We start from the raw sequence: 25,942 nt of genomic DNA, 5'->3' as shown, positions 1-25,942 counted from the left end.
TTCAGGGTGCCTGGGTGATTCAGACAGTTATGCCTCTGCCTTAAGTTCAAGGCATGATGAGCCCCACATTGGGCTCCCTGCTCAGCGGGGAGTCTGCTTTTCCCTCTCCCTCTGCCCTTCACCCTACTTGTGCAGGCTCCCTCTCTTTCTGTCAAATAATAAAACCTTAAAACCAAAAAATGATCAGATTCAAACACTCACATTTTCTTGTCAGCAAATCTAAAACTCTTTCTCTGTACCTACACTTTCTCCCATTCGACAGAGTGGATTCCTCCACTGAACTCTGGATTCTGTCCTGTTGCGCCAAGACTGCCCATGTAGTCATTGTACCAGCCTTACTCTCTACGTGATCATTCTCATCACATGTGGACATTCCCTAGAATCTTCTATCTTAAAATGCAAACTACCTAGTCTCCATGCCCCCCCTTAGGCTGCTTCCCCTTGTCTTGAACTCATCCCCCCCCAAAAAAAAATGTTTATAATTGTTCTCTGCAGTCTCAGAATCCATTCCCTCCCCCATGCTACCCCATTCACTGGGAGTGATCTTATCAAGGTCACCTCCATGCTGCTGAATCACATAGTCACTTCTCCATCCTCTCTAATGGACCCCTTGGCAACATGGGACACATCTGACCATCTGCTTCTTAAAAAAAATCTTTATTTGGCTTCCTTTATACATCACTGGGGGTCCCTCCCACCTCACTGACTGACCTGCTCAGGCTGCCCTTGTTCTGTTCCCTCCTATACTTTCTCCCTAGATGACCTCCTTGTTCTGTTCTCTCTTGTACTTTCTCCCTAGATGACCTCATTCAATCTTGTGATTTTCAAAACCTGTAACATGCTGATGAGTTCGAAAATTATATCTCCAGGCTTGACTCCTCTGGCTGATCTCCAGATTTCCCTATCAATTATTTATTTGACATCGCATGGATGTCAGGTAATGATGATAGCTAAGCAATGGTCACACAATGATGATAGCTAAGCAGTGCCACACACACGAAGTTGTGTCTTTTCCCACAACTATCTTGTTCCCACCTTTGAACCTTCACATTTCCTGTTCCCTCTGCCTAGAACAATCCATGAATATACCTTGCATTCCTGATCCCTTCTAGTCCTTTGGATCTTTGCTCAAACATCACCTTCTCAAAGAGGCCTTCTCTGACCACTCCCACCCAATGTAGTCTCCAGGTCTAACATGGTATCCTGTTTGTGCCAACCTCACTCTCTATGTGATCATTCTCATCACATAGGACATTCCCTAGAACGTTCTATCTTAAAATTTATGATAACATTTATCATTATGAGAAATTATCTTGTTCCTTCACTTGTTTACTACTTTACATTCCTTCTCCTTCCACCTACGGTTACTCCTACAAGGAATATAAATGCCTCTTAAGGGAAGACATGCACTAAAAGACAACATGAGATACAAACACCTCACGTTCTACAGGGAGGAGGAAAACACATTTTGCAGGTGACATGTTTATAGAATTCATGGGAATATAAAACAACACTACCTACTGTGTGCCAGGTATTCAAAGATGCCAGGGGCAGAGTGACGAAGAGGACAGATAAAGGGCATCCTGGAATGTCTGCTACGTAGTAGGTGTTTAATAAACAGCTGCTGAATGAATCTATTGATTGATTCATTCATTTTAGTCCACAGAAATTATATCTCTGATTTTTAAAAAACATTTTTTTTTTGAGAGAGAGAATGAGAGCATGAGCGGGGGAGGAGCAGACAGAGAAGCAGACTCCTGCTGAGCAGGGACCCCACCCCCCATGTGGGGCTCAATCCCAGGGACTAGAGATAATGAGCTGAAAGTAGACATTTAACTGAGCCACCCAGGTGCCCTGAAATTACATCTCTGATTATGAATGAAAGACAATAGAAACATTCTTAAAATTCTTCCAGCATTCTTCTATTGGATTTTTGAGGAAAAACAAACAATTTTAATGGATACGGATGTGGAAACACTTAAGGTATTCAATAATCAGGAAATTCAGAAAACATTGATAAACCTGTGCAAATAATCACTTTGTGCTACTGTTTTATCTTCCTGAACATTCCATAAGGGCTATGTTTGTGTCTAAATTTCTAATTTAGCTACAAGATGTAAAAATCCTACATAGATAACGTGGCTTTAGTTATATCAGAAGTGCCTTAAAAGCAAAAATAGCATTCCAGCTATTGACATCCCTAGGATAAAAATAACCATCTGGGAGTAAATGCTTATTAAAAAGGCAAGAGAGGGGATCCCTGGGTGTCGCAGCAGTTTAGCGCCTGCCTTTGGCCCAGGGCGTGATCCTGGAGACCTGGGATCGAATCCCACGTCGGGCTCCCGGTGCATGGAGCCTGCTTCTTCCTCTGCCTATTAAAAAAAAAAGGGGGGGGGGGCAAAAGAAATGTGACTAGGACAATATCTGTCCTGGGAAGTTCAGATCCAAAATGTATTTCTTAAGATAGGAACTGTATGGGAATCCATTCCAAAATGACATCCCCACTTTTAAATAATAAGATAGATGATCATTTCATGGACTTAGTATAAATATATCTTCAATGTCTGATGGTTTTCTCTTAAAAGGATAGCTTATTGGGGGATCCCTGGGTGGCTCAGCAGTTTAGCGCCTGCCTTCAGCCCAGGGCGTGATCCTGGAGTCCCGGGATCGAGTCCTGCATCGAGCCTGCTTCTCCCTCTGCCTGTGTCTCTGCCTCTCTCTCTCTCTCTCTCTCTCTCTCTCTCTGTGTGTGTGTGTCTTTCATTAATAAGTAAATAAAATATTTAAAAAAGGATAGCTTATTAATTTTTCTCTCTGAAAACTGTTTACCAAGCCACCAGCTTTTCCCACTGACTCCATTAATTCTTTTTCCCCTTGCCCTTCCCACTCTAGGTTGGACTAATGAATACATTGGAGGAAAGAGTAACTTAGGCAAAGACCTTTTATTTGTGGTTAGGCTTACATAGTTCCAGAAACTAAACATAATTAACAAAACACCAACAAGTACCAGAGGAGGTGCTCCGGTATCAGTAGAAGGCACTGATCATAAGAAAACTTGACGTGGCTCTTCACATACAGATGCTGGTTCAGTCCTATCAAACGAATATGCTGTATTCTGAGTGTGGCAAGTAGGAGCAGGAGCAGGAAGAACCAAAGCCTCTTCTCCACTGGATCAGGCAGCCAGGCCCTCCAGGGGGATTTTATCACAGGTGACCCGGAGGCCTCTGCAACAGTAGCCATGACAACCAGCCCAGCTATGACAACAATGCTGATGTCACCACCAATAGTTTGATAGATCTATAAATCCTTAGGGTGCTTCACATCCAGTTCATCATCTCCGATCCATTCCTTGCACAGGCCACAAAAATCCACTTTCACAGAAACAAATCCAGTGCATTCAGGTACCACTGAAAACACACCAGTCCTGGTATTTGCTAATTTGGAACAATGGTAAAAATACTATTGCATCATTTTGGAAATGAGTCCAGTCTAAGCTACAAGAAAAAAATATTGTTAAAAAAAAACACACATGGGTACTTTTGGTGGTATGGCTTTAAAACCCTGCGCTTCACTATAATTATGAGCCTTATAAGCAAAGTTAACGAATAGCAATTTTTATTTTTTTAAAAAAAGGAAAGTATTTTACTAGACCAAAATTAGTTTAAGACATACGAAAATCAAATTTTATGCAAACACTCTTAGAAAAACAGAATTCTATAATTAAAACATCAGAGTACTTTTTACAAATTAATAATGTGTTAAATTACTATATATTAAAGATATGATTTGAAAATAAAAAATACTGTGTTCAAATCTCATTCTGTAAGAACCAGGGTAATTGCCAAATCACCATGCTGTCTTTCCACGAGGGTTTCATGGTACACTGGAGGGTCTATTATGAGCCAGCAGGGAGTCATTAAGTAACATTCAAGGAAAAATAAGAGTAAAACATCAGGTACAAATTAATTTAATTCACTTCCTGAGACTTACACAGAGCTCACTGACTTGAATAAATCATGACAACATTGTCTTTAAATATTGAAAACACTATTTTCTGGCAGCATCCAGTACACTTTTGTGTTACAAGGAGGTCATAAAGATAGGGCTTTGGGGAGAAATAGAACACAGATGAACCTCTAAAGAAATAGAAAGTTCTAACAGAAGACTTCTTATTCTCTTTTTATGAGGCAAAAACAGAACAATAGATAAAACATAACAACCTTGATTACAGACTATGGGGGACTTCATATCTAGACTTTTATGATGTTTTATGAATGATATTTACTACAGCATTATTCCTACTGAATAACCAGAAAATAATTTTCATCATCAATAATACAGTCAAAAAGTTTACACCATGGCAATATCCATGTCAACAGATGTTGCCTCCTCTATCTAAAGTATAGAATATATACTATATGTATAAAGTATATATTCTATATGTACTATATATATATATACACACACATATATGTATCTAGCACATATATAAATACAGCCATGTCTTTCCAGTCTCATACCCATCTGACACTTTATAATGAAGAGAGAAAATAGGAGGGAGACTTCTGGTACCATTTATTTTTCTGTGACAGTAATAAAGCTGCTATACCACAACTTGAAAAAATACACAGTAATCATTGTATATTAACAATAATTGCATAATGCAAAAGCAAATGCTTTTTTTCCCCCAGAAAAAAAAAATCCCAGGGTTTTCCCTATGACTCTGTTCCCTGCCCCCCGCCTCAAAAAATACCATATATGTAATTTCAACCTAAAGTCAAAAGGCTTCCAATGCCATGTGGCATGTGGCAACAGTATGCTCACCGCTCAGCAGGACGATGCCAGTCTCCGACCCAAACTGTGCTCCCAGGCTAGCACGCTTTATAACTCTTCCTTAAAGCCCTTCTGTGTCTCCTGCCTGGCTTTGTCTTCCTCACCGGGTGCCAGCCACGTGAAATACACTTTTACTGGATCAATGTTCCAGTGTTTGTGAAAGGATATGGGAACCTGGTGAGAAAGGTAGTCCCTAGGATAATCCACGGGCCGAGCCTGCAGGAAGAAGAAACAGAGAATTATGTTCCTATATTCGCTGAAAACAATTTTGCTTCAGAATAGCATTTGAATTTACGAAATGACTGATTTTCTTCAATATTTGATATGGGTTATGGGAATCTAAAGGCAAAAAGGAAAATCTTTTCCGCCCTCTTCCTGCTGACATGAGGCTTTGGCTTTTGTATCTCCAATTGGAGACTGGAGATTTAATTTAATTTAAATTTAATATCCATATGTACCACTTTTTGCTTCCATGATCTATAGTCATACCTCCAGGAAATTCCTCAACAATGGTAATAAATCTAAAAAGCCTTCCTTGTAAGTTATTTAAGTGACTATTACAACTTCTGTAAAAGGCAGAAAAATTGCTATTTCCCAGGCCTGTCTAAAGAAACTCTGACTATACATTGTGTGTGTGTGTGTGTGTGTGTGTAAGAATGGGGTGAAGAGTTCTTGGGGTTCACCTTGCCTGCCCACTGCCCTGACGTGTAATTAGGTGTATGCCTCTCAGAGAAGGAAAATGTGGAGCTCATCAGAGGTCATGGAGAAATGTGAGCAACGCAACACTCTCTTCCTACCCAGATACCTAGTCTGACTCCAGAAATGGCAAGGGAAACATTGAGTAACTAGTAGTTAAAGAGAGCCTAAAAATTTTGTCCACAGTAATTTCAATATTTTCTAGAATTTACAAAATGAAGTTTAAGCAGAATCAGACACAACCTAGGATGACTGAGATTGAAATATCCTTCAGGGTATAAAAGGAAACAGAAACCAGATATTTTTTTTTTTACTCTAAACAAAGCATCCACACACTTTCAATGTTTATCTTGTTTACAGATTTATATAGACTATCTGTGTTCTATAGTAATTCACGGGGTTATCAATACTAAAATAGTCTTGGCTTTATTAAAGCTGGATAGGATATTTTTTTTAAAAAAAAGTCTCTAGGGATCCCTGGGTGGCGCAGCAGTCCTGGAGACCCCGGGTCAAATCCCACGTCGGGCTCCCAGTGCATGGAGCCTGCTTCTCCCTCTGCCTGTGTCTCTGCCTCTCTCTTTCTCTCTGTGTGACTATCATAAATAAATAAAAATTTAAAAAAAAGTCTTCTCTAGGCTCCTACTTTATTACATTATGCTTAAATGTTTAATAAGAATACTATAAACTCTCTTAAATGGTTTACAAAATACCTTTATTAAATTTTATCTCATTCAACCCTTAAAACAACCTTGCAAGATGGTCAGAGTATCCTGATTCATCTTCAATTTATATAGGAGGTAACTGGAGCTCACAGAAGTTAAAACTTCCTTAGGGTAACATGACTAGCACATATTGGAATGGGGACAAGAGCAGGTGCCTAGCCCCTAGTCCAGTGTTCTACAAGGACACCTGAAGCTGGTCCTGATTCTGTGTGGCACAAGCCTAGCACATCAGCAGTGTCCTGGCTGCCCTAGCCTCCTTGGGAGGCTTTATCCATCGATGGTACAAATATTCTGCTCTGATAAGTGTTCACAATATCTGCTCAGAATACTTCAAAGTAATGTAGGGGGAGAACTTCCATACCAACCATTCATCGTCCTTTAAAAATTCTAAGTGCTCATTGAGTTAAAAATCTAAGAAGACAATTTTAAAGGAAGAGAGTGAAACAAAGATCAAAATACGCACTAGAATAAAGTCTAACAGAGTTGAGAAAGTTCTGAGTATTAGCTGAGGGACCTACTTGTAAGGCCCTCTGGGAGTTTACTGGCTTGGAAGAAACCCCAGGGAAAATATACTCTCAATTCAGTTCTCAGATAATTCCACAATGCTCCCAGAAGAAAGAAAGAAAAGCATGGAAACAAATCTTGGCTTGTTTTTTTTTCATATTTAAAAATGAACTCTTAGAGACACAAATGCATTTCACAGGGAAAAAAAGAAATGCATAATATCTTTCCCTTTATTGATGCAGATTCCAGAAATGATTATAGTTGAATGTTAGGAGCCATGGATGAGTGAAGAGCTGGTTTAGTATTAGAATGTGCTCATTGTTTCTGGAAAATGCAGTTTTGGAAAAGAAGAAGACAAAACTGGAGAAGTGAAATGGATTCACAGAGGTGTCCATAATACCAGAAGTCTAAATGGACTCTGGTCATCACATTTCTGTGCCCAAAATGCCAAAAGGAAGTACCAAACAGGCAGGGTTGGGGTGAGGGAGGTGGCCTTAGGAACAGACATGGAGCATGATGGAAAGCTGTGCACAGAAAGAGAGAGGTGGCATAAACTGCATGAGAAGTACATCCATTAGGTGAAATTAAAATTAATCTGTAAATATTAGAGCACATTGAACACTGCAACAAATGGAGATTAAATCTGTATTTCCTTATACAAAAATATTTTTTCTAGCTGTATTGACATTTGATTTACATACCATATAATTCACACAGTCACGGTAGTTTGAAAATTTCTAATAGATTTCCATATTAAGCAACCACAAATCCAGTTTTAAAAGATTATAGTCATTTCCCCAAAATTCCCTGCCATGCACTTTCAGTCAATCCCCACCCTCACTGTCCCAAGAAATCACTGGTTTGCATTTTCTCTATAGTATTGCTTTTTCTAGAAATTTCTTTATTAATGGAATCATAAACTGTGAATGTTTTGTGCCTGGCTTCCTTCACTTAGCATTGCTGCATCATTACTTTTACTGCTGAGCAGTATTATGTTGAGTGGATATACCATTCAAACAATACATAGTTATTATCACATAGCTTCCATGGGTCAGGAGTCTTGGCACAACTTAGCTACAACCTTTGCTTCAAGGTGTCTCACAAGATCATAATCAGGATGTCAGCCCAGGCTCTATGATCTCATCTGAAGGCTCAACTAGGAAAAGATCCACTTCTAAGCTCACTGGGTGGTTACTAGTTTCTGGTGGGCTTATTCAGTTCATGGTGGGCTACTGAGCTGAAGGCTTCACTCTCATGCCCTGCCCCCTTACAGCTTGCTCCAACAAAACCTGCAAGCCAGGAAGGAAGTAGGGAGAGTCTACAAGGAAGATGGAAGTCACAATCCCTTGTAATTTAAGTATAGAAGAGACATTCCATCACCTTTGCCATGTGCTACTGGCTCATACTCAGGAAAGGAAACACGGGGTATGAATACCAGCAGGAGGGAACCAATGTCATAAAGTCTATGTCATAAAGTGCCTGCCACATGTATGTTTAACTTTTTAAAAACTGCCAAAACATTTCCAAAGAAACTGTATTTTATATTGCCACTAGAGGTCCAGGTTTCTATATCCTCATCAGCACTGGGAATGATCTGTTTGCTTATAGCTGTTCTATAGATGTGATTTTAGTTTGCATGTCCCTAATGACTAATAATGTTGAGCATATTCCCATGTGCTTAGTAGCTGTTTATGTATCCTCTTTAGCGAAATGTCTATTCAATCTCTTACCCAGCTTAAATTCTATTTTCTTATTGGGTTGTAAAAGATTGTTATATATTCTGGATTCAAGATCTTTACCAGATACATAATTTATAAATATTGCTCCCAGATTATGAATTTTTTCATTCACCTAAGGATATATTTTAAAGAGCAAGGAGTTTTTAAGTTATATGAGTTCAATTTATGAATTTTTCTTCTATGGGTCATGCTGCTGATGCCATAAATCTTTGCCTGAACTGAGGTCACAAAGAATTATCCTTACAGTTTTTTTTCCAGCAGTGTATAGTTTTAGTATATTTTGTACTTATATTTTGTACTATGATCCATTTTGAATTAATTTTTGTGTTATGAGGTCAAGTCTCAGGTTCAATTTTTTGTGTAGAATATATAATTGTTCAGCACCATCTGACCATCTGTTCTACTTCTCCACTGGATTGCCTTGGCATCTTTGTCAAAAACCAGTTTACCATAAATGAGAGGATATATTTCTAGAATCTATCCTGTTCCACTGATGTGTGTGTATGCATGTGTATAAGTATATCCTTATACTAATTATGCATTGTCTTGATTATCATAGCTTTATAGTAGGTTTTGAAATCACAGGAGGGTAAATCTTCAAATTTTGCTTTTTTAAGAATCATTTGTATTTCCATATAAATTTTAGGATCAGCTTGTCTATCTTTACAAAGAAGCCTGCTATGACTTTGATAGGGATTGCACTGAATCTATAGATGAATTTGGGGGATTCAGGGAAATAAAATTTCCTGTATAAAAGCCCTAAAGCCTAAAAGAAACATTTCACATTCCATTTGTCTAAACTGATCTGATCCCCAAAGAGAGTAAAACCAACCTTATCTCTTGGAGAAGCCAATGGTTGTATCCCTGAACCAGGTCCAGAGGGTAAGTGCGCCAAGGCGCCAGAGAGAACTGAACACTTTCACCTGGGAATGCAGTTACATTTCAAGGAAGAATGACGTATTTATTTGCATACCAAAATGCTAAAGTAAGGAAGGCTTCACCTTTCAAAGCGGAGAAAACAATTTTTCTTTGTCCCTTGCCTATGGGGTATCTAGTCACTTGTGCAGGGAAAGTGAATTGGCCCTCATATGCTTCCCTGAAGGTAAAAACTACCTCCAGGCAGTGGGAGTGGCAGTGAGGGCAAGATGGGCTTATTATTTATTGTGAGGTACTTAATGTAAAAATCTATCTCTGATCCAGAACACTTCATTTAGGCACTCAGAATAAGTTAATTTTAAATGAATAAGATGAAATAATATAGTTCACTTTAAATGAATATTAAAAAGTCGATGGAGAAATTGCCATCATAGCAATATTGAGTCTTCTAATCCATAAATATGGTATATATCTCTTCATTTAATTATATCTTAATTTCTCTCAGAATTTTATTGTACAGTGTAACTTCCTTTTTAGATTTATCCCTGAGTATTTTATTCATTTGCATGCTACTTTGAATAACATTATTTTCTTCATTTTCAGATATTTTGTTGCCAAATCACTACACAAATTTTGTTGCATTTTTGTGATAAATCCCACTTGGTTATGGCATATAACTTCTTTTATACATTGCTGGATTCAATTTGCTAATATTTTGTTAAGGATTTTTCCATCTATGCTCAAGAGTAATATCAGCTGGTAGTTTACTTTTGTGGTATACCATTTTAATCCCTTTGTTACTTTTTTTTTAGCAACATTTTGGAGTGATTTTCTAAGTTCTTGCTCTAGGGATACAATATGCATCTTTTTTAAATATATATTTGAGAGAAAGAAAGAGCATGTGTGTGTGGGGGGGAGGGGAGCAGCAGAGGGAGAGGGAGACAGAACCCAAGCAGACTCCCCACTGAGTGTGGAGCCCTGATGCAGGGTCCCCTGATGTGGGGACCTGAGCCAAAACCAAGAATCAGATGCTTAACTGACTGCACTACACAAGCACCTCAACAATATGTGTCTTTGACATATTAGACTAATATTGGCCTCATAAAATGAATTGGGAAGTATTCTCACTCCTTTAATTCCATTCCATCAATGTATGTAGGTTCAAATACTTTTAAAAAGTTTTGCTAATGAGCATGATCCTAGAAATTTCTCTCATTTTATTTAAATTGTCTAAGTTGTTGGCACAATTTTGGTATGATTTGCAGTGATGTCCCCTCTTTCATTATCAACCTTGGTAATGTCTGTCTTCTTTCCTTTTCTCTTGAGCAATCTAGCTTAACATTTACCAAATTAGCTGATCTTTCCAAAAGAACTCATTTTTGACTTAACTAATTTTCTCTTTTTTTCTGTTTTCTACACTGACTTGTGCTCTAACCTTTAATATTTCTTTTATTCCACTTAATTCAGATTTGTATGATAATATTCTTTTGCTTTCAATGCAGATGTTTAATGATTTAATATCAGTACCATTTCTAGTATGTTTTTTAAAAATATTTTTATTGGAGTTCAATTTGCCAACATACAGTGTAACATCCAGTGCTCATCCTGTCAAGTGCCCCCCTCATTGCCCATTACCCAGTCACCCCAACCCCCCACTCACTTCCCTTTCTACCACCCCTTGTTCCCAGAGTTAGGTGTCTCTCATGTTCTGTCACCCTCACTGATATTTCCCACTCATTTTCTCTCTTCTCCTCTTTCACTATTTTTTATATTCCCCAAATGAATGAGACCATATAACGTTTGTCCTCTTCTGATTGACTTACTTCAGTCAGCATAATACTCTCCAGTTCCATCCACACTGAAGCAAATGGTGGGTATTCGTCATTTCTAATGGCTGAGTAATATTCCATTGTATACATATACCGCATCTTCTTCATCCATTCATCTTTTGATGGACACTGTGGCTCCTTCCAGAGTTTGGCTATTGTGGACATTGCTGCTAAAAACATTGGGGTACAGATGCATTTCACTGCATCTGTATCTTTGGGGTAAATCCCCAGCAGTGCAATTGCTGGGACATAGGACAGTTCCATTTTTAACTGAGGAACCTCCACACAGTTTTCCAGAGTGGCTCCACCAGTTCACATTCCCACCAACAGTGCAAGAGGGTTCCCCTTTCTCCGCATCCTCTCCAACACTTGTTGTTTCCTGTCTTGTTAATTTTCCCCATTCTCACTGGTGTGAGGTTGTATCTCATTGTGGTTTTGATTTGTATTTCCCTGATGGCAAGTGAGGCGGAGCATTTTTCTCATGTGCTTGTTGGCCATGTGTATGTCTTCCTCTGTGAAATTGCTGTTCATGTCTTTTGCCCGTTTCATGATTGGATTGTTTGTTTCTTTGCTGTTGAGTTTAATAAGTTCTTGATAGATCTTGGATACTCACCCTTTATCTGATAGGTCATTTGCAAATATCTTCTCCCACTCTGTATGTTGTCTTTTAGTTTTGTTGACTGTTTCTTTTGCTGTGCAGAAGCTTTTTATCTTAAGTCCCAATAGTTCATTTTTGCTTTTGTCTCCCTGGCCTTCACAGATGTATCTTGCAAGAAGTTGCTATGGCCAAGTTCAAAAAGGGTGTTGCCTGTCTTCTCCTCTAGGATTTTGATGGATTCTTGTCTCATTTAGATCTTTCATTCATTTTGAGTTTATCTTTGTGTATGGTGTAAGAGAATGGTGTAGTTTCATTCTTCTGCACATGGCAGTCCAATTCTCCCAGCACCATTTATTGAAGAGACTGTCTTTTTTCCAGTGGATAGCCTTTTCTGCTTTGTCAAATATTAGTTGACCATAGAGTTGAAGGGCCATTTCTGGATTCTCTATTCTGTTCCATTGATCTATGTGTGTTTTTGTGTCAGTACCACACTGTCTTGATGACCACAGCTTTGTAGTACAACCTGAAATCTGGCATTGTGATGCCCCCGGCTCTGGTTTTCTTTTTCAATATTCCTCTGGTTATTCGGGGTCTTTCTGATTCCACACAAATCTTAAGATGATTTGTTCCAACTCTCTGAAGAAAGTTCATGGTATTTTGATAGAGATTGCATTAAATGTATAAATTGCCCTGGGTAGCATTGACATTTTCACGATATTAATTTTTCCAATCCATGAGCATGGAGTATTTTCTCATCTCTTTGTGTGTTCCTCAATTTCTTTCAGAAATGTTCTGTAGTTTTTAGGGATAGGTTTTTTACCTCTTTGGTTAGCTTTATTCCTAGGTAGCTTATGCTTTTGGATGCAATTGTACATGGGATTGACTCCTTAATTTCTCTTTCTTCAGTCTCATTGTTAGTGTATAGAAATGCCACTGATTTCTGGGCATTGATTTTGTATCCTGCCACACTGCCAAATTGCTGTATGAGTTCTAGCAATCTTGGGGTGGAGTTTTTTGGATTTTCTATGTACAGTATCATGTTATCTGCAAAGAGGGAGAGTTTAACTTCTTTGCCAGTTTGAATGCCTTTTATTTCTTTTTGTTGTCTGATTGCTGAGGCTAGGACTTCTGGTACTATGTTGAATAGCAGTGGTGAGAGTGGACATTCCTGTCATGTTCCTGATCTTAGGGGAAAGGCTCCCAGTGTTTCCCCACTGAGAAATGATATTTGCTGTGGGCTTTTCATAGATGGCTTTTAAGATTCTGAGGAATGTTCCCTCTATCCCTACACTCTCAATATGAGTTTTGATCAGGAATGGATGCTGTATTTTGTCACATGCTTTCTCTGCATCTATTGAGAGGATCATATGGTTCTTGTTTTTTCTCTTATTGATATGATCTATCACGTTGATTGCTTTGCGAGTGTTGAACCAGCTTTGCATCCCGGGGATAAATCCCACTTGGTCATGGTGAATAATCTTAATGTACTGTTGGATCCTATTGGCTACTATCTTGTTGAGAATTTTTGCATCTGTGTTCATCAGGGATATTGATCTATAATTCTCCTTTTTGGTGGGGTCCTTGTCTGGTTTTGGAATTAAGGTGATGCTGGCCTCACAGAAAGAGTTTGGAAGTATTCCATCCCTTTCTATCTTTCAGAACAGCATTAGAATAGGTATTGTTTCTTCTTTAAGTGTTTGATAGAATTCCCCTGGGAAGCCATCTGCCCCTGGACTTTTGTGTCTTGGGAGGTTTTTGAGGACTGCTTCGATTTCTTCCCTGGTTGTTGGCCTGTTCAGGTTTTCTATTTCTTCCTGTTCCAGTTTTGGTAGTTTGTGGTTTTCCAGAAATGCGTCCATTTCTTCTAGATTGCCTAACTTACTGGTGTATAGCTGCTCATAATATGTTTTTAAAATCGTTTGTATTTCCTTGGTATTGGTGGTGATCTCTCCTTTTTTCATTCATGATTTTATTAGTCTTTTCTCTTTTGTTTTTAAAAGGCTGGCTAATGGTTTATCTATCCTATTAATTCTCTCAAAGAACCAACTCCTGGTTTTGTTTATCTGTTCTACAGTTTTTCTTGTCTCTATTTCATTGAGTTCTGCTCGAATCTTTTAACTCTCTTCTTCTGCAGGGTGTAAGTTTTATTTGCTGTTCTTTTTCCAGTTCCTTTAGGTGCAAGGTTAGCTTGTGTATTTGAGGTTTTTTTCAGTTTTTTGAGGGACGCTTGTATGGCGATGTATTTCCCTCTTAGGACTGCTCTTGCTGTATCCCAAAGATTTTGAACGGTTGTATCTTCATTCTAATTCATTTCCATGAATCTTTTTAATACTTCTGTAATTTCCTGGTTGACCCTTTCATCTTTTAGGAGGATGGTCTTTAACCTCCACATGTTTGAATTTCTTCCAAATTTCTTCTTGTGATTGCGTTCAAGTTTCAAAGCATTATGGTCTGAAAATATGCGGGGGACAATCCCAATCTTTTGGTATCATTTAAGATCTGATTTTGTGACCCAGTATGTGGTCTATTCTGGAGAAAGTTCCATGTGCACTTGAGAAAAATGTGCATTCAGTTGCATTTGGATGTAAAGTTCTATAAATATCTGTGAAATCCATCTAGTCCAGTGTATCATTTAAAGCTTTTGTTTCTTTGGAGATGTTGTGCTTAGAATATCTGTCATTTGCAGAAAGCACCGTGTTGAAGTCTCCCAGTATTAGTGTACTATTATCTAAGTATGTCTTTACTTTGGTTATTAATTGATTGATATGCCTGGCAGCTCCCTCATTAGGGGCATAAATATTCATGTTGTAGGTCCTCTTGTTGGATAGATCCTTGAAGCATTACATAGTGTCCCTCTTCATCTCTTAGTATAGTCTTTGGGATAAACTTTAATTTAACTGATATGAGGATGGCTACCCCTGCTTTCTTTTGAGGACCATTTGAATGGTAAATGGTTCTCCAACCTTTCATTGTCAGGCTGTAGGTGTCCTTAGGTCTAAAATGAGTCTCTTGTAGACAGCAAATAGATGGGTCTTGCTTTTTTATCCAGTCTGAAACCCTGCATCTTTTGATGGGATCATTAAGCCATTCACATTCAGAGTTACTATTGAAAGATATGCATTTAGTATCATCATAATACCTATTCAGCCCCTGTTTTTGTGGCTTATTTCTTTGGGCTTCCTCTTTCTTTTACAAAGTCCCCCTTATTATTTCTTGCAGAGCTGGTTTGGTGGTCACATATTCTTTCCGTTTCTGCCTATCCTGGAAGCTCTTTATCTCTCCTTCTATTCTGAATGAGAGCCTTGCTGGATAGAGTATTCTTGGCTGCATGTTCTTCTCATTAAGGACCCTGAATATATCCTGCCAGCCCCTTCTTGCCTGCCAGGTCTCTGTGGAGAGGTCTGCTGTTAATCTAATATTTCTCCCCATATAAGTTTGGGATATCTTGTCTCTTGCTGTTTTAAGGATTTTCTCTTTACCTTTGCAAGTTTCACTATTAAATGTCGAGGTGTTGAACAGTTTTTATTGATTTTGGGGGGCGGGAATCTCTCTATCTCCTGGATCTGAATGCCTGTTTCCCTCCCCAAGTTAGGAAAATTCTCAGCTATGATTTGTTCAAATATGCTTTCTGGTCCTCTGCCCCTTACAGCATCCTCTGGAACCCCAATTAAACGTAGGTTTTTCTTCCTTAGGCTGTCATTTATTTCCCTTAACCTTTCCTCATGGTCTTTTAATTGTTTTTCTCTTTTTTCCTCAGCTTCCTTCCTTGCCATCAACTTGTCTTCTATGTCACTCACTCTTTCTTCTACCTCATTAATCCTTGTCGTTAGGACCTCCAGTTTGGACTGCATCTCATTTAATTAATTTTTAATTTTGGCCTGATTAGATCTAAATTCTGCAGTCATGAAGTCTCTTTAATCCTTTATGCTTTTTTCCAGAGCCACCAGAAGCTTTATAATTGTGTTTCTGAATTGGTTTTCTGACATCAAATTGTAATCCAAATTCTGTAACTCTATGGCAGAGAGTACTGTTTCTGATTCTTTCTTTTGTGGGGAGTTCTTCTTTCTAGTCATTTTGTTCAGTGCAGAGTGGCTAAAAATGAGTTGCACTGGAAAAAGGAAGAAAAAAACTAAGAAAAAAACAAAACAAAGAAACAAAAAAAAAACTAGGAAGGATATCCTCTTGTTCTATATACTGGAAATCCCTCGACTTCCCCTGGAGCTTTCCAGTGCTGCTCGGTCAAGAACTTGCTTGCTCTTCCCCTGTCCTTCCAGCTGGTATTCTGGGGGAGGGGCCTGCTGCACTGATTCTCAGGTGTGTGCACCTGGGGGTGCTGCCCCGCCCCGTACCAGGTGGTGGGCTCAGTGGGAGCTGTGAGGCCCCTGTCCCCTGGCAGGCCCGCTTCTCCCAGGCACAGGTCACACCAGGAGGAAGAACACCACTGGCGGCCAGCTCTCCATCATCCTTAAAGCCAGCTCTCCATCTCTGGAGTCAGCTCCTGCAGTAACTACTAGTCTCCCAGTCTGCACTGGCTTGGATGCTCTCCGGGGCGGGGGGCACTGACCTGCACAGCTCAGGGGCATATGGCGGCAGACGCGTCCTCACTGTCCTGTGCCCTCTCCGCCTCTGTCTATCCCGGGGGAGCGCAAGATCCTGGGCTGTGTCCCCTGGCACCGTGGGATCCGGGGCCTGTGCTGCTGGAATTGTGCTCCTGGGGCCGCACAGCCCTCTCCAAATGGAGCCGCTGCCTGAGCTGCTCCCGGGGCCCCACCGGGCATGCTTCAGCCCTTTACCGAGCTCGGCCTGTGGTGTGTGGCATGCTCTTCCCCAGGCACACTTCCTCTGTCAGTGACCCCGGGAACCTGGGGGCTCCACTGCCCCTCCTGGAATCCTGCCCGAGCTCCTTGCGAGTGCCTTTCCGTCCAGGAAGAATCCAGTATGGATTTTTAAAGCTCCTGCTTCTCCGGGGCTGGGCTCTCCTGTCCGGGAGGTTCTCGCCACCCCTCTTAGCCCAGCGGCTCACAGGGTGGGGGGTGGGGGCCTCCCCAACTTGATTGTTTCTTTTTTCCATCTTCCTACCTTGTTAGAAGTGCAAACTCTTCTCTCTGTAGCGTTCCAGCTGTTCTCTTTTTAAATTTCAGGTCAAATTTGTAGGTTTTCAGGATGATTTGAAAGTTATCTAGGTAAGTTGCATGGGGCCAGATGACTTGGGGACCCTACTCCTCTGCCATCTTGTCCCTTGCCTCCGCCCTGCTAAGAACATCCATTTCTAGTATGTTTAAAACTATAAATTTCCCTTAAATCCCTATATAGCTATTTGAATGATAATATTCATTTTTCACTGTAGATCTTTAATGATTTAATACCATTATCCATTTCTAGTATGTTTAAAAACTATAAATTTCCTTCCATTCCCTATATAGCTATGCTAAATACTTTTGTTATTTTTTTTTCATTTTTATTCAAGATATTTTCCAATTTTCCTTATGATTTCTTTTTTGACCCAGGGTTATTTATTTATTTTAAATTTTTATTTATTTATGATAGTGACACAGAGAGAGAGAGAAAGGTAGAGACACAGGCAGAGGGAGAAGCAGGCTCCATGCACCGGGAGCCCGACATGGGATTCGATCCCGGGTCTCCAGGATCATGCCCTGGGCCAAAGGCAGGCGCTAAACCACTGCACCACCCAGGGATCCCGACCCAGGGTTATTTTAATGTGTTGTATAATTTCCAAATATTTGGAAATTCTATTTTTTTCTGTTGATTTCTAATTTCATTGCATTGCTGGGAGGATATATTTTGTATGTTTTAATCCTTTAAAATTTATTGAGATTGTTTTATTATCTAGCATATGACCTATCCTTTAGAACATTCCATGAACACCTGGAAAGAATGTGCATTCTGCTATTGTCAGATAAAACATTCTGTGTCGGGTAAGTAGTTAGTATTTGTCCATTTCTCATTTCAATTCTGTCCATTTGTGTTTCATGTATTTGAAGGTCTGTTAGGTGTGTGTGTATATATATATATATATATATATACATTTATAATTATTGTATCTTCTTAATGTACTCACATTTGGTTATGAAATGTCTCTAATAATAGTCCTCTTCTTAAAGTCTATTGTGTTTAACATAGCGTAACATATTGTGTTTCCCATCCTTATACATTCAACCTATTTGTGTCTATGAATCTAAAGTGTACTTGACTCTTATAGACAACATATAGTCAAATCTTGCTTTTTATACAATCTGACAATATCTGCCTTTGACTAAAGGAGTTTAGTCCATTGATATTTAATGTAATAATTGATATATCTATATTTTTATCAGTCATTTTGCCATTTATTTTCTATAGGTCTCATGTGTTTTGTCCCTCTGTTTCTCCTTTATTGACTTTTTTGTTAAACAAAATCTTTTAGTGTATATTTAAATCCCTGTATTGATATTTTAAGCTATATATTGAAAATCATTTTCTCAGAGATTGCTCCAAGGATACAATATGCATCTTTAACTTAGGTTAATATTGAATTGAATCAGGGATGCCTTGGGTGGCTCAGCAGTTGAGCGTCTGCCTTTGGCTCAGGGAGTGATCCTGGGATCTGGGCTCGAGTCCCACATTGGGCTCCTTGCAGGAAGCCTGCTTCTCCCTCTGCCTCTCTCTCTCTCTCTCTCTCTCCCCCCCCCACCTTGTCTCTCATGAATAAATAAATAAAATCTTTAAAAAATTGAATTGAATCAATAAAATCAACTGCTATAATATAGCTTCATTTCCTTCCCCTGCCTTTGCACTATTATCATATATATTGCATTTATCTGTTATAAACCCAACAATAGGGTTATAATTATTGCTTTAAACAATGTTATGTCTGTTAAAGAAATTAAGAGAGAAAATATGTATGTTTATGTGTGCTTATACACACACTTTTCTTCTTTTAATTATATATATATGCACATATATATGTGTGTACATATATATGTATATGTATACAGAAACACAGTCTTTTATATTTTCCCTCCATATTAACCCTATCCAGTATTCTTCCATTCATTCTATATATTCGAATTACCATGTGCTGTTTCCTCTCAGCCCAAAGGATTTCCTTTAGTTTTCTTGTGTAGGGAAGTTTTACTAGTAAAGATTTATCTCACTTTTCGTTTACTTGCAGATATCTTTATTCCACTTTCATTTGTGAAAGATAGTTTTATTGGATATAGAATCATTAGTTGATTGGTTTCTTTTGGGACTTCTGCCTTTGGGTTTCTATTATTTTTAATGAGAAATTAGCCAGTAACTATATTTTTTCTTTCCCTTTTCATTAGGTTTTCTGTTGTTTTTAAGACTTTCACTTTTCACCATCTTTCAACAGTTTGACTATAACATGTCAGTGTATGATTCTTTTCATGATTATCCTACTTGAGCTTTGTTGAGCCTTCTAGAGCTATACATTAATGTTTTTCATCAATTTGGGAAAGTTCAACCTTATTTCTTTGAAAAAAATGTTCAATCCAATTCTCTCTCAAGTCACTTTTTAGAACTCCCATCGAATGTATGTTGGTATACTTTAAAGTATTTTAATGCTCTGTTCATTTTTCTTTAGTTATTTTTGTCTCCATTCTCTGGACTGGGTAATTTCTATTGATCTGCCTTCAAATTCATTGTTTCTTCTGCCATCTTAAATCCACTATTATGTCTTCCCAGAAAATGTCTCAATTATTTGGTTTTACAACCATTCCCATGTTATTCCATAACCATTCATTAGCTTTTAATCATAGTTCCTATTTTTTATTAAGATTTACCATTTGTTGAGTCATTCTCCTCATATTGCCCTTTGATTCTAGGACTTTAATTTTATTAGCTTCTTGAAGCCTTTGTCTATCAACTCCAATATCTGGTCCCACTCAGAGTCCATTTCTATTTCTACATTTTTGCCTCAGTATATCTCTCTGCTTTGTCTCATGATAATTTGTTGGAAGTTGGTTATTTTGAAAATGTATTCTAACAACAAATCTATTTTTACTACATTTTAAAAGGTAGGGATCCCTGGGTGGTGCAGCAGTTTGGCGCCTGCCTTTGGCTCAGGGCGCGATCCTGGAGACCCGGGATCGAGTTCCACATCGGGCTCCCGGTGCATGGAGCCTGCTTCTCCCTCTGCCTATGTCTCTGCCTCTCTCTCTCTCTCTCTCTCTCTCTCTCTCTCTCTCTCTCTCTCTGTGACTATCGTAAATAAATTTAAAAAATAAAATAAAATTCCTTATAAAAAGTAACTTGCCTGGATTTACACTGTGGGATCATTCTCACTGCAATGATATCTGATATCTCCACTCAACTTTTAGTTCTTACTTTTATCTTGTAGCTTAGCTTACTAGAGGTCACCCCTGTGCTTAAATAGTTTGTGGCCAACTTATGATATAGGAAGAGGTTACGCTCAAGCCCATCAGGCTTCTACCCGGGCTGGAAAGTGCATTCAAAGCTTCGGTGGGTTCTCAAACATGGCTTGGATTTTACTTTTACTTTCTGCTAGACTCATCCAGTGGTCCATGTGCATGCACATGGTTTCCCACCAGGTCAGAGAATTGTGGAGAGCTTTATAGCCTTTCTATTTCTCTCTTATTTCCAGGGTACTATGTATTAAATTTCTGGTGTAGATACCCTTTACCATATCTGAGACTGCAACCTCAGGCCCATAAAGGTACAGGTTTTTCTTAATTGTTTCCTACCAAGTTTGACTATTTTAGCTGACATATCTATAGGTTTTTATCTCTCCCTACCCACATCAAGTCCAACCCCTCTGACAGCAAAGCTGCCATTTTCCTCAGCCAGGCCAAATTGTTGTTCCTCTCTCCAAGCTGGGATGGATGGGGATGTGGAGGCTGGGAGGGCTTCAGGCAGAAAGGCTTCCGAAAGCCTCCTACTCTGTTGGACTTACTGAAACTATAGCAGTTTTTCAGGAATAAATGCTTCTCCTGAAATAAGTATTTTGACAATTTTGCACAGAGGATTCACTAGCCATGGCATGCTGCCATATGAATGAATTGGTGGCACATAATTTTGGAAGAACAGAAAATCACATGCGCTAGATCCTTTGTTTTTAATAAAAGGACATACTACACATTCCTTAAATCCCCTTCTAAGCCTATGATTTCACAGTAACTTTCCCTGACTAAAAAGATAAGGAAAGTGTCCCAGGCAACTTTTTGTATCTGAGATTGTTTCCCAAGGCCCACTCTATCTCTAACTCTTCAGGAATCTTAGATTTTTATCTTTTTGCCTCAAATATGTTTCTCAATATGAACAAATACACTGTTTGGATCACTGTTCAGCATTATACATGGGAAATAATTTTGAAATCATAGCAAACTCCCTAAAAGAGGCTTAAGAATTAGAAGGTATAGTGGTATCTGTTGGGGAGCATAAGTTTTAAGAATATTTTACGATTTTGGAAAGATTTAAAATTTATTATGCAAAATAGAGAAATCAAGAGTTTTTAAGTCTGGGAAATGACACCTTTTTTCATTTTTAAATTATCTTCAAAGGATTTTTACTTAGAGAGTATTTTCCTTTTTTCTTTCCTCTTTATCATTTTCTTTACTAGCATATTCTTCCCTTAGTGAAAAAGGCCACTATAAAAATCTAACACTGCCTAATTAACAATCATTCCCCTTAAACACCAATAGTTTTAATTACCCTTCCTTTTCTAGAAGTGAAACACTATAAGATAGAGCAAGAGAGAGAGCAAGAGAAAATAACTTGCTTCTCTAAGTCATCCCGTAACACAACACATAGGCTTAAAACGGGTAAGATCTCTCAAGGTTCTAAAAGATGGACAAGTACTCCTGACTGGTACCAATGAAGGTTTCTCATAGAGGTCTTATTATGAAAGGTCTGTTTCCATTTTCCCTTGTGGTTGAGATGCAGAAATGGATCCTGCCTTTTTTGATAATGCACATACTTTCTTCGCATTGTTCAAGTTATTTCCTAGAGTGCTATTTATGTCATGTTCAATTTTCTATATTGCCATGATAGCATTTGCTACTGGTTAATAAATAAGACATTATTTATCCTTATGACATCAGAACATTCACTGACATGATTCTTAAAAACTACAAAAAATAGTTCAGAGGATTCCCTTCTCCAAAGTGCAGTATGGTGAAGTTATTAGTACCAACCATCTCTGGTACACATCATCTTAGACTACAACCACCCCCAGATTATATGCTCATTGAGATACTAAATTAAAGCTTAAAAGAGCTTAGCCACTCAGCTTAATAACAACCAACGGGGAGAAAGCCCAATAAAAAGGCAATCAATGGACAGCGTAAAAACTGCGGACAAGAGCAGCCCCAGTGGCGGTGGCGCAGTGGTTTAGCGCCACCTTCAGCCCAGGGTGTGATCCTGGAGACCCAGGATCAAGTCCCACGTTAGGCTCCCTGCATGGAGCCTGCTTCTCCCTCTGCCTGTGTCTCTGCCTCTCTCTCTCTCTGAATAAATAAATAAATCTTAAAAAAAAAAAAAAACTGCGGACAGTACAGAATTACATACATGTGGTGGCATATATATAGCAAGAAATATTAGGTCATTCCTGTATATTTCCAGATAGCATTTAATAATTTTTAAATGCCATCAATTTTTTAACTCAAAAATAAAGGGGGAAAAAAGAACAGCTTTCCCTTGGCCCTGTATTCAAGGACACCAGTCAAACCCCATTTTGTTTTCTAGAGATTTCTGCCTTCCATCTTCCTGCTGTGCATGGTACAGCATCAATCCTCTGGACAAAGAGGTCTGTTAAGGATGCCCCCCTTGAACATTTCCACATTGTTTTCAAGATTGTTTCCAGAGAATATGTGAAGGAAATGAAATAGGACCTTAAAGTGAAAAGAAAATCCCCCTCTCTCCCTCTGAGGTAGGAATAAAAACATTGTTCTCACCTGATGGAAGAGAGGACTGTGTGTCACAGGGATTCCCAACCCGCTAAAGCACATGCCTAGGACCATATCGTCGGGAGCATCATTGCTGTAGCAGCGACATTTACTGGCAAGAAGTCTCCTGATTGCTTCTCTGCTGAAGACCATTCTAATGGGAAGCCAGAGCAGAGCAAAGGGTTACAGTAAGCAGCATCTCAAGACCTTTAATCTACATAAAGAAATATAGTTCGGAAAAAAAAAGGAAATATAGTTCAGAGGATACATTCCTGGTAAAGATGTTAATAGTTATTCTGGGGAAGTGTTCTGTGCTTTCTGTGAAAGGAAAATTTACTTTGAAGAAGTGTTTGCTATCTAATAGGTAATTTTATTTTTTTGAATATTTCTTACAAATGAATACTATACAATGTTCTATACAATGTTCTTTTCCTAACATGTCAATGGAAAATTAGAATAGTTCTTTAGTTTTCACACTCTTAGTGAGATCAATAACAACATCCACCAACAATCCCAGCACGTAGATGGGCCCAGGTAAACCTCACTCATACAGGTGATGACTGACATTGACATCAAATCTAACTGAAACCACTGTGCATTGTCCAAGTGATTCTAGTCTACAGAAGCTTACTTAGGTGATTTTCAGAAAGAAAAAGGAGACAGAGAAAAGGAGAGACTGGTCTACCTCAAACAGTACTATGATGATACTTGACCTGGTATGTTCGGTACTTTCTGGTGGAACTCATGCACGGTCCTGCCTTTCTGTACCCTCCTCAGATTTGCAAGAGGCTAGAAATTTTAAAACAGTATTTTTCAGACTCCCTTGCCAGCTAAGACCTGGTTTCAATCTGACAATGAGAGGCACTACACTGGGCGAAGTCATCTACTTCTGGCTCTGGCGGTCTCTGGCAGAGGCAGAAGATGGTGGGCAGCAGAGTGTTAATGGCAGAAACACAGTAGCAGTGGAGAGCCAGTCCTGTGACTGCCTCAAATGCAGTGTGGTGTCCTAACAGCATGAGCAGCCACAGCAACCCACATGAATGGGCTCCAGGATACAGCCTTTGCTTTGCTCTTCCAGCCTTTGGGGCAGTAGTAGCTTTCTAGAATTACCAAGCTCTAGGTAGAGCCTCCTGCACCGTTTTATTCCTTAGGCCCTTTCCAACACTTTTTGTACCAAGTACCTGCAATAAATCCTCTTTTTAAAAGGCATATTGGTCCTAAAATATAGGACCATTCTGGCCCTATGGCAGTAATGGATTTTCTCATATTATGAATAATCCAATAGCCAATAGGGCTAAAAGGACTAATATGGTTCACAAATTCATCCCCAATAAGCCATGACTTCCTTGAAGGCAAAACTGTCTACAGTTTATCCACATGTTCCCAGAGCCAAAGCAGGGCCTTGCATACAGCAAGCACTCACTAGAATTTGATGCATCAAATAAGTGAGAATTAAGCTGCCTTTATAAAGATCTTCTTCCTGAGGGGGGGGGGGGGCGGAGGAGTTCTATATGAATCAGTCTAGTGTGAAGGAAAACAGGACAAAGACCTTGAGTACAATACCTGATGCAAAATGTTGGTTCCACACTCAGCTGGGCTCAGGTCAGTGTAGTTTAACATTAGTGGGCAAGTGCTGGCAGGACAACCACACACATGGCAGTTACTCTGCCCTGGCTAAGATGCCAGAGGACAGGATGAAACAAGACCAGACAAGAGGAAAAAGAAGCTCTTTATTTAAGCTGATATAAGAGAATGGGTCTGTACCAAAAGAAGAAACAGTTCTTATGAACTGTCCCAAAAGGAAACCTGCACATTTGAAAACTCACCAGAAATCCTCTTTCTCTCAGAGTCTCAGTGCCTCCCAGCAACTGGATAGCACCTTTGTGCTGAGTCAAAATCTGGCTCATCTACCTGACCCCAGGAAAAGGATCTGTGTAAGGGGACAAGAGACAGACACTGCCCTTGCCACATCCATCTGGTACTACAGGGGAATTTCCTAAGTATATTGCAGTTGACCTTGAACAATGCAGTGTGAAGGGCCAGTCCCATGTGCAGTTTAAAATCTGATGCTAAAAAAAAAAAAAAATCTGATGCTAACTTTTGACTCCCCTAAAAGTTACCTACCAATAGCCTACTATTAGCCTTACTGATAACATACTCAGTTAACACACTGTATGTTACATGTATTATAAACTGTATTCCTACCAATAAAGTGAAGTATGGAAAAGAAAGTGTTATTAAGAAAATCATAAGGAAGAGAAAATACATTTATAGTACTGTATTTATCAGGAAAAAAAAAAAAACGCATGTAAGCCAACCTACCCAATTCAAACCCAACTGTTCAAGGGCTGCTGTACTTGTATTTCAGAGCTGTAATCTTGTTTATCTTGAACTAAATTTAAATGAAAAGAGTTTACTTTTTTTTTCTTTTGTCACCATCTAATAGAATGAGAAAGAAAGGGAAAGCCCACTCTTTTATTTTGGCCCACTCTCTAAAAAGTTAGCTATATAGGAAGATAAAATGGAAGCATAAAATCTTTATTAGTAATTTTTTTCTGTTTTTCCATACACAGAACAGTCTTACATCAGTTATGCACACAGAATAAATACACAAGAGCCTCTAATAACACCTGGTTATAACTATGCTGATGAGTTATTTCAAAATGAAGAGTTGTCCCACAAAATGGAAGATGGTTTTTTTACTAGACACATCATGGTATGTATGTTCATATGCCAACTTTTAAATATTAAAAAGATGTTGAGAGGCTCTAAGTTATTTCTTTTAATATACAACACACTAATTTTAAGCATAAGAAAGACTGAAACGGGAGACTGGAGCTTGCCTAAGGCCATGCATGCGGATCAAGAGCACATACAGAAGATAAACTGCATCAGAAACACGGCCACTAAAGGAAAGGGAAAGGGAAAGGGAAAGGAAGAAAAGGAAGAAAAGGAAGGAAGGAAGGAAGAAAAAGAAAAGAGAAAAGAGAAGAAAAGAAAAGAAAAGAAAAGAAAAGAAAAAAGAAAAGAAAAGAAAAGAAAAAAGAAAAGAAGCCCACTGCTCTTGGTCTTCCAGAAGATGAGCAAGCCAGGGCTCTCTCTAGAGAACACTGCCTTCAGCCTCTTGCAAGGAGGCTGCCAGAGAGAATAATAATGACATCCAGAGCCAGCTTCCTACTCAGACAGAGGTAAGTATTGCAAAAAGGAGAGCAGTTATTGAATA

The 25,942-nt window shown here is 38.9% G+C and overlaps 1 protein-coding gene across 2 annotated transcripts in view; it reads right to left on the bottom strand.

The window, feature by feature from the left end:
• Window positions 1-2,923: 2,923 nt before the first annotated feature.
• Window positions 2,924-25,942, bottom strand: part of B3GLCT (beta 3-glucosyltransferase) — a 127,398-nt gene continuing 104,379 nt past the window's right edge. Inside the window, exons 14-15 of one of the 2 annotated variants that reach the window (XM_055317461.1) lie at window positions 22,729-22,873; window positions 2,924-5,049 (exon numbers count right to left, since the gene is read on the bottom strand). In XM_055317461.1, coding sequence (XP_055173436.1) covers window positions 4,882-5,049; window positions 22,729-22,873 — 313 coding nt within the window. In that variant the 3' untranslated portion in view covers window positions 2,924-4,881. The remainder of the gene's footprint in view (window positions 5,050-22,728; window positions 22,874-25,942) is intronic. The other variant, XM_055317462.1, reaches the window with a different exon arrangement.

This window comes from Nyctereutes procyonoides, unplaced genomic scaffold (genome assembly GCF_905146905.1).
Source record: "Nyctereutes procyonoides isolate TBG_1078 unplaced genomic scaffold, NYPRO_anot_genome, whole genome shotgun sequence".
In the NCBI taxonomy this organism is placed as follows: Eukaryota; Metazoa; Chordata; class Mammalia; order Carnivora; family Canidae; genus Nyctereutes; species Nyctereutes procyonoides.
The sequence above is the reverse complement of the archived record's forward strand: the minus strand, read 5'-3'. Positions and strand labels throughout refer to the sequence as shown.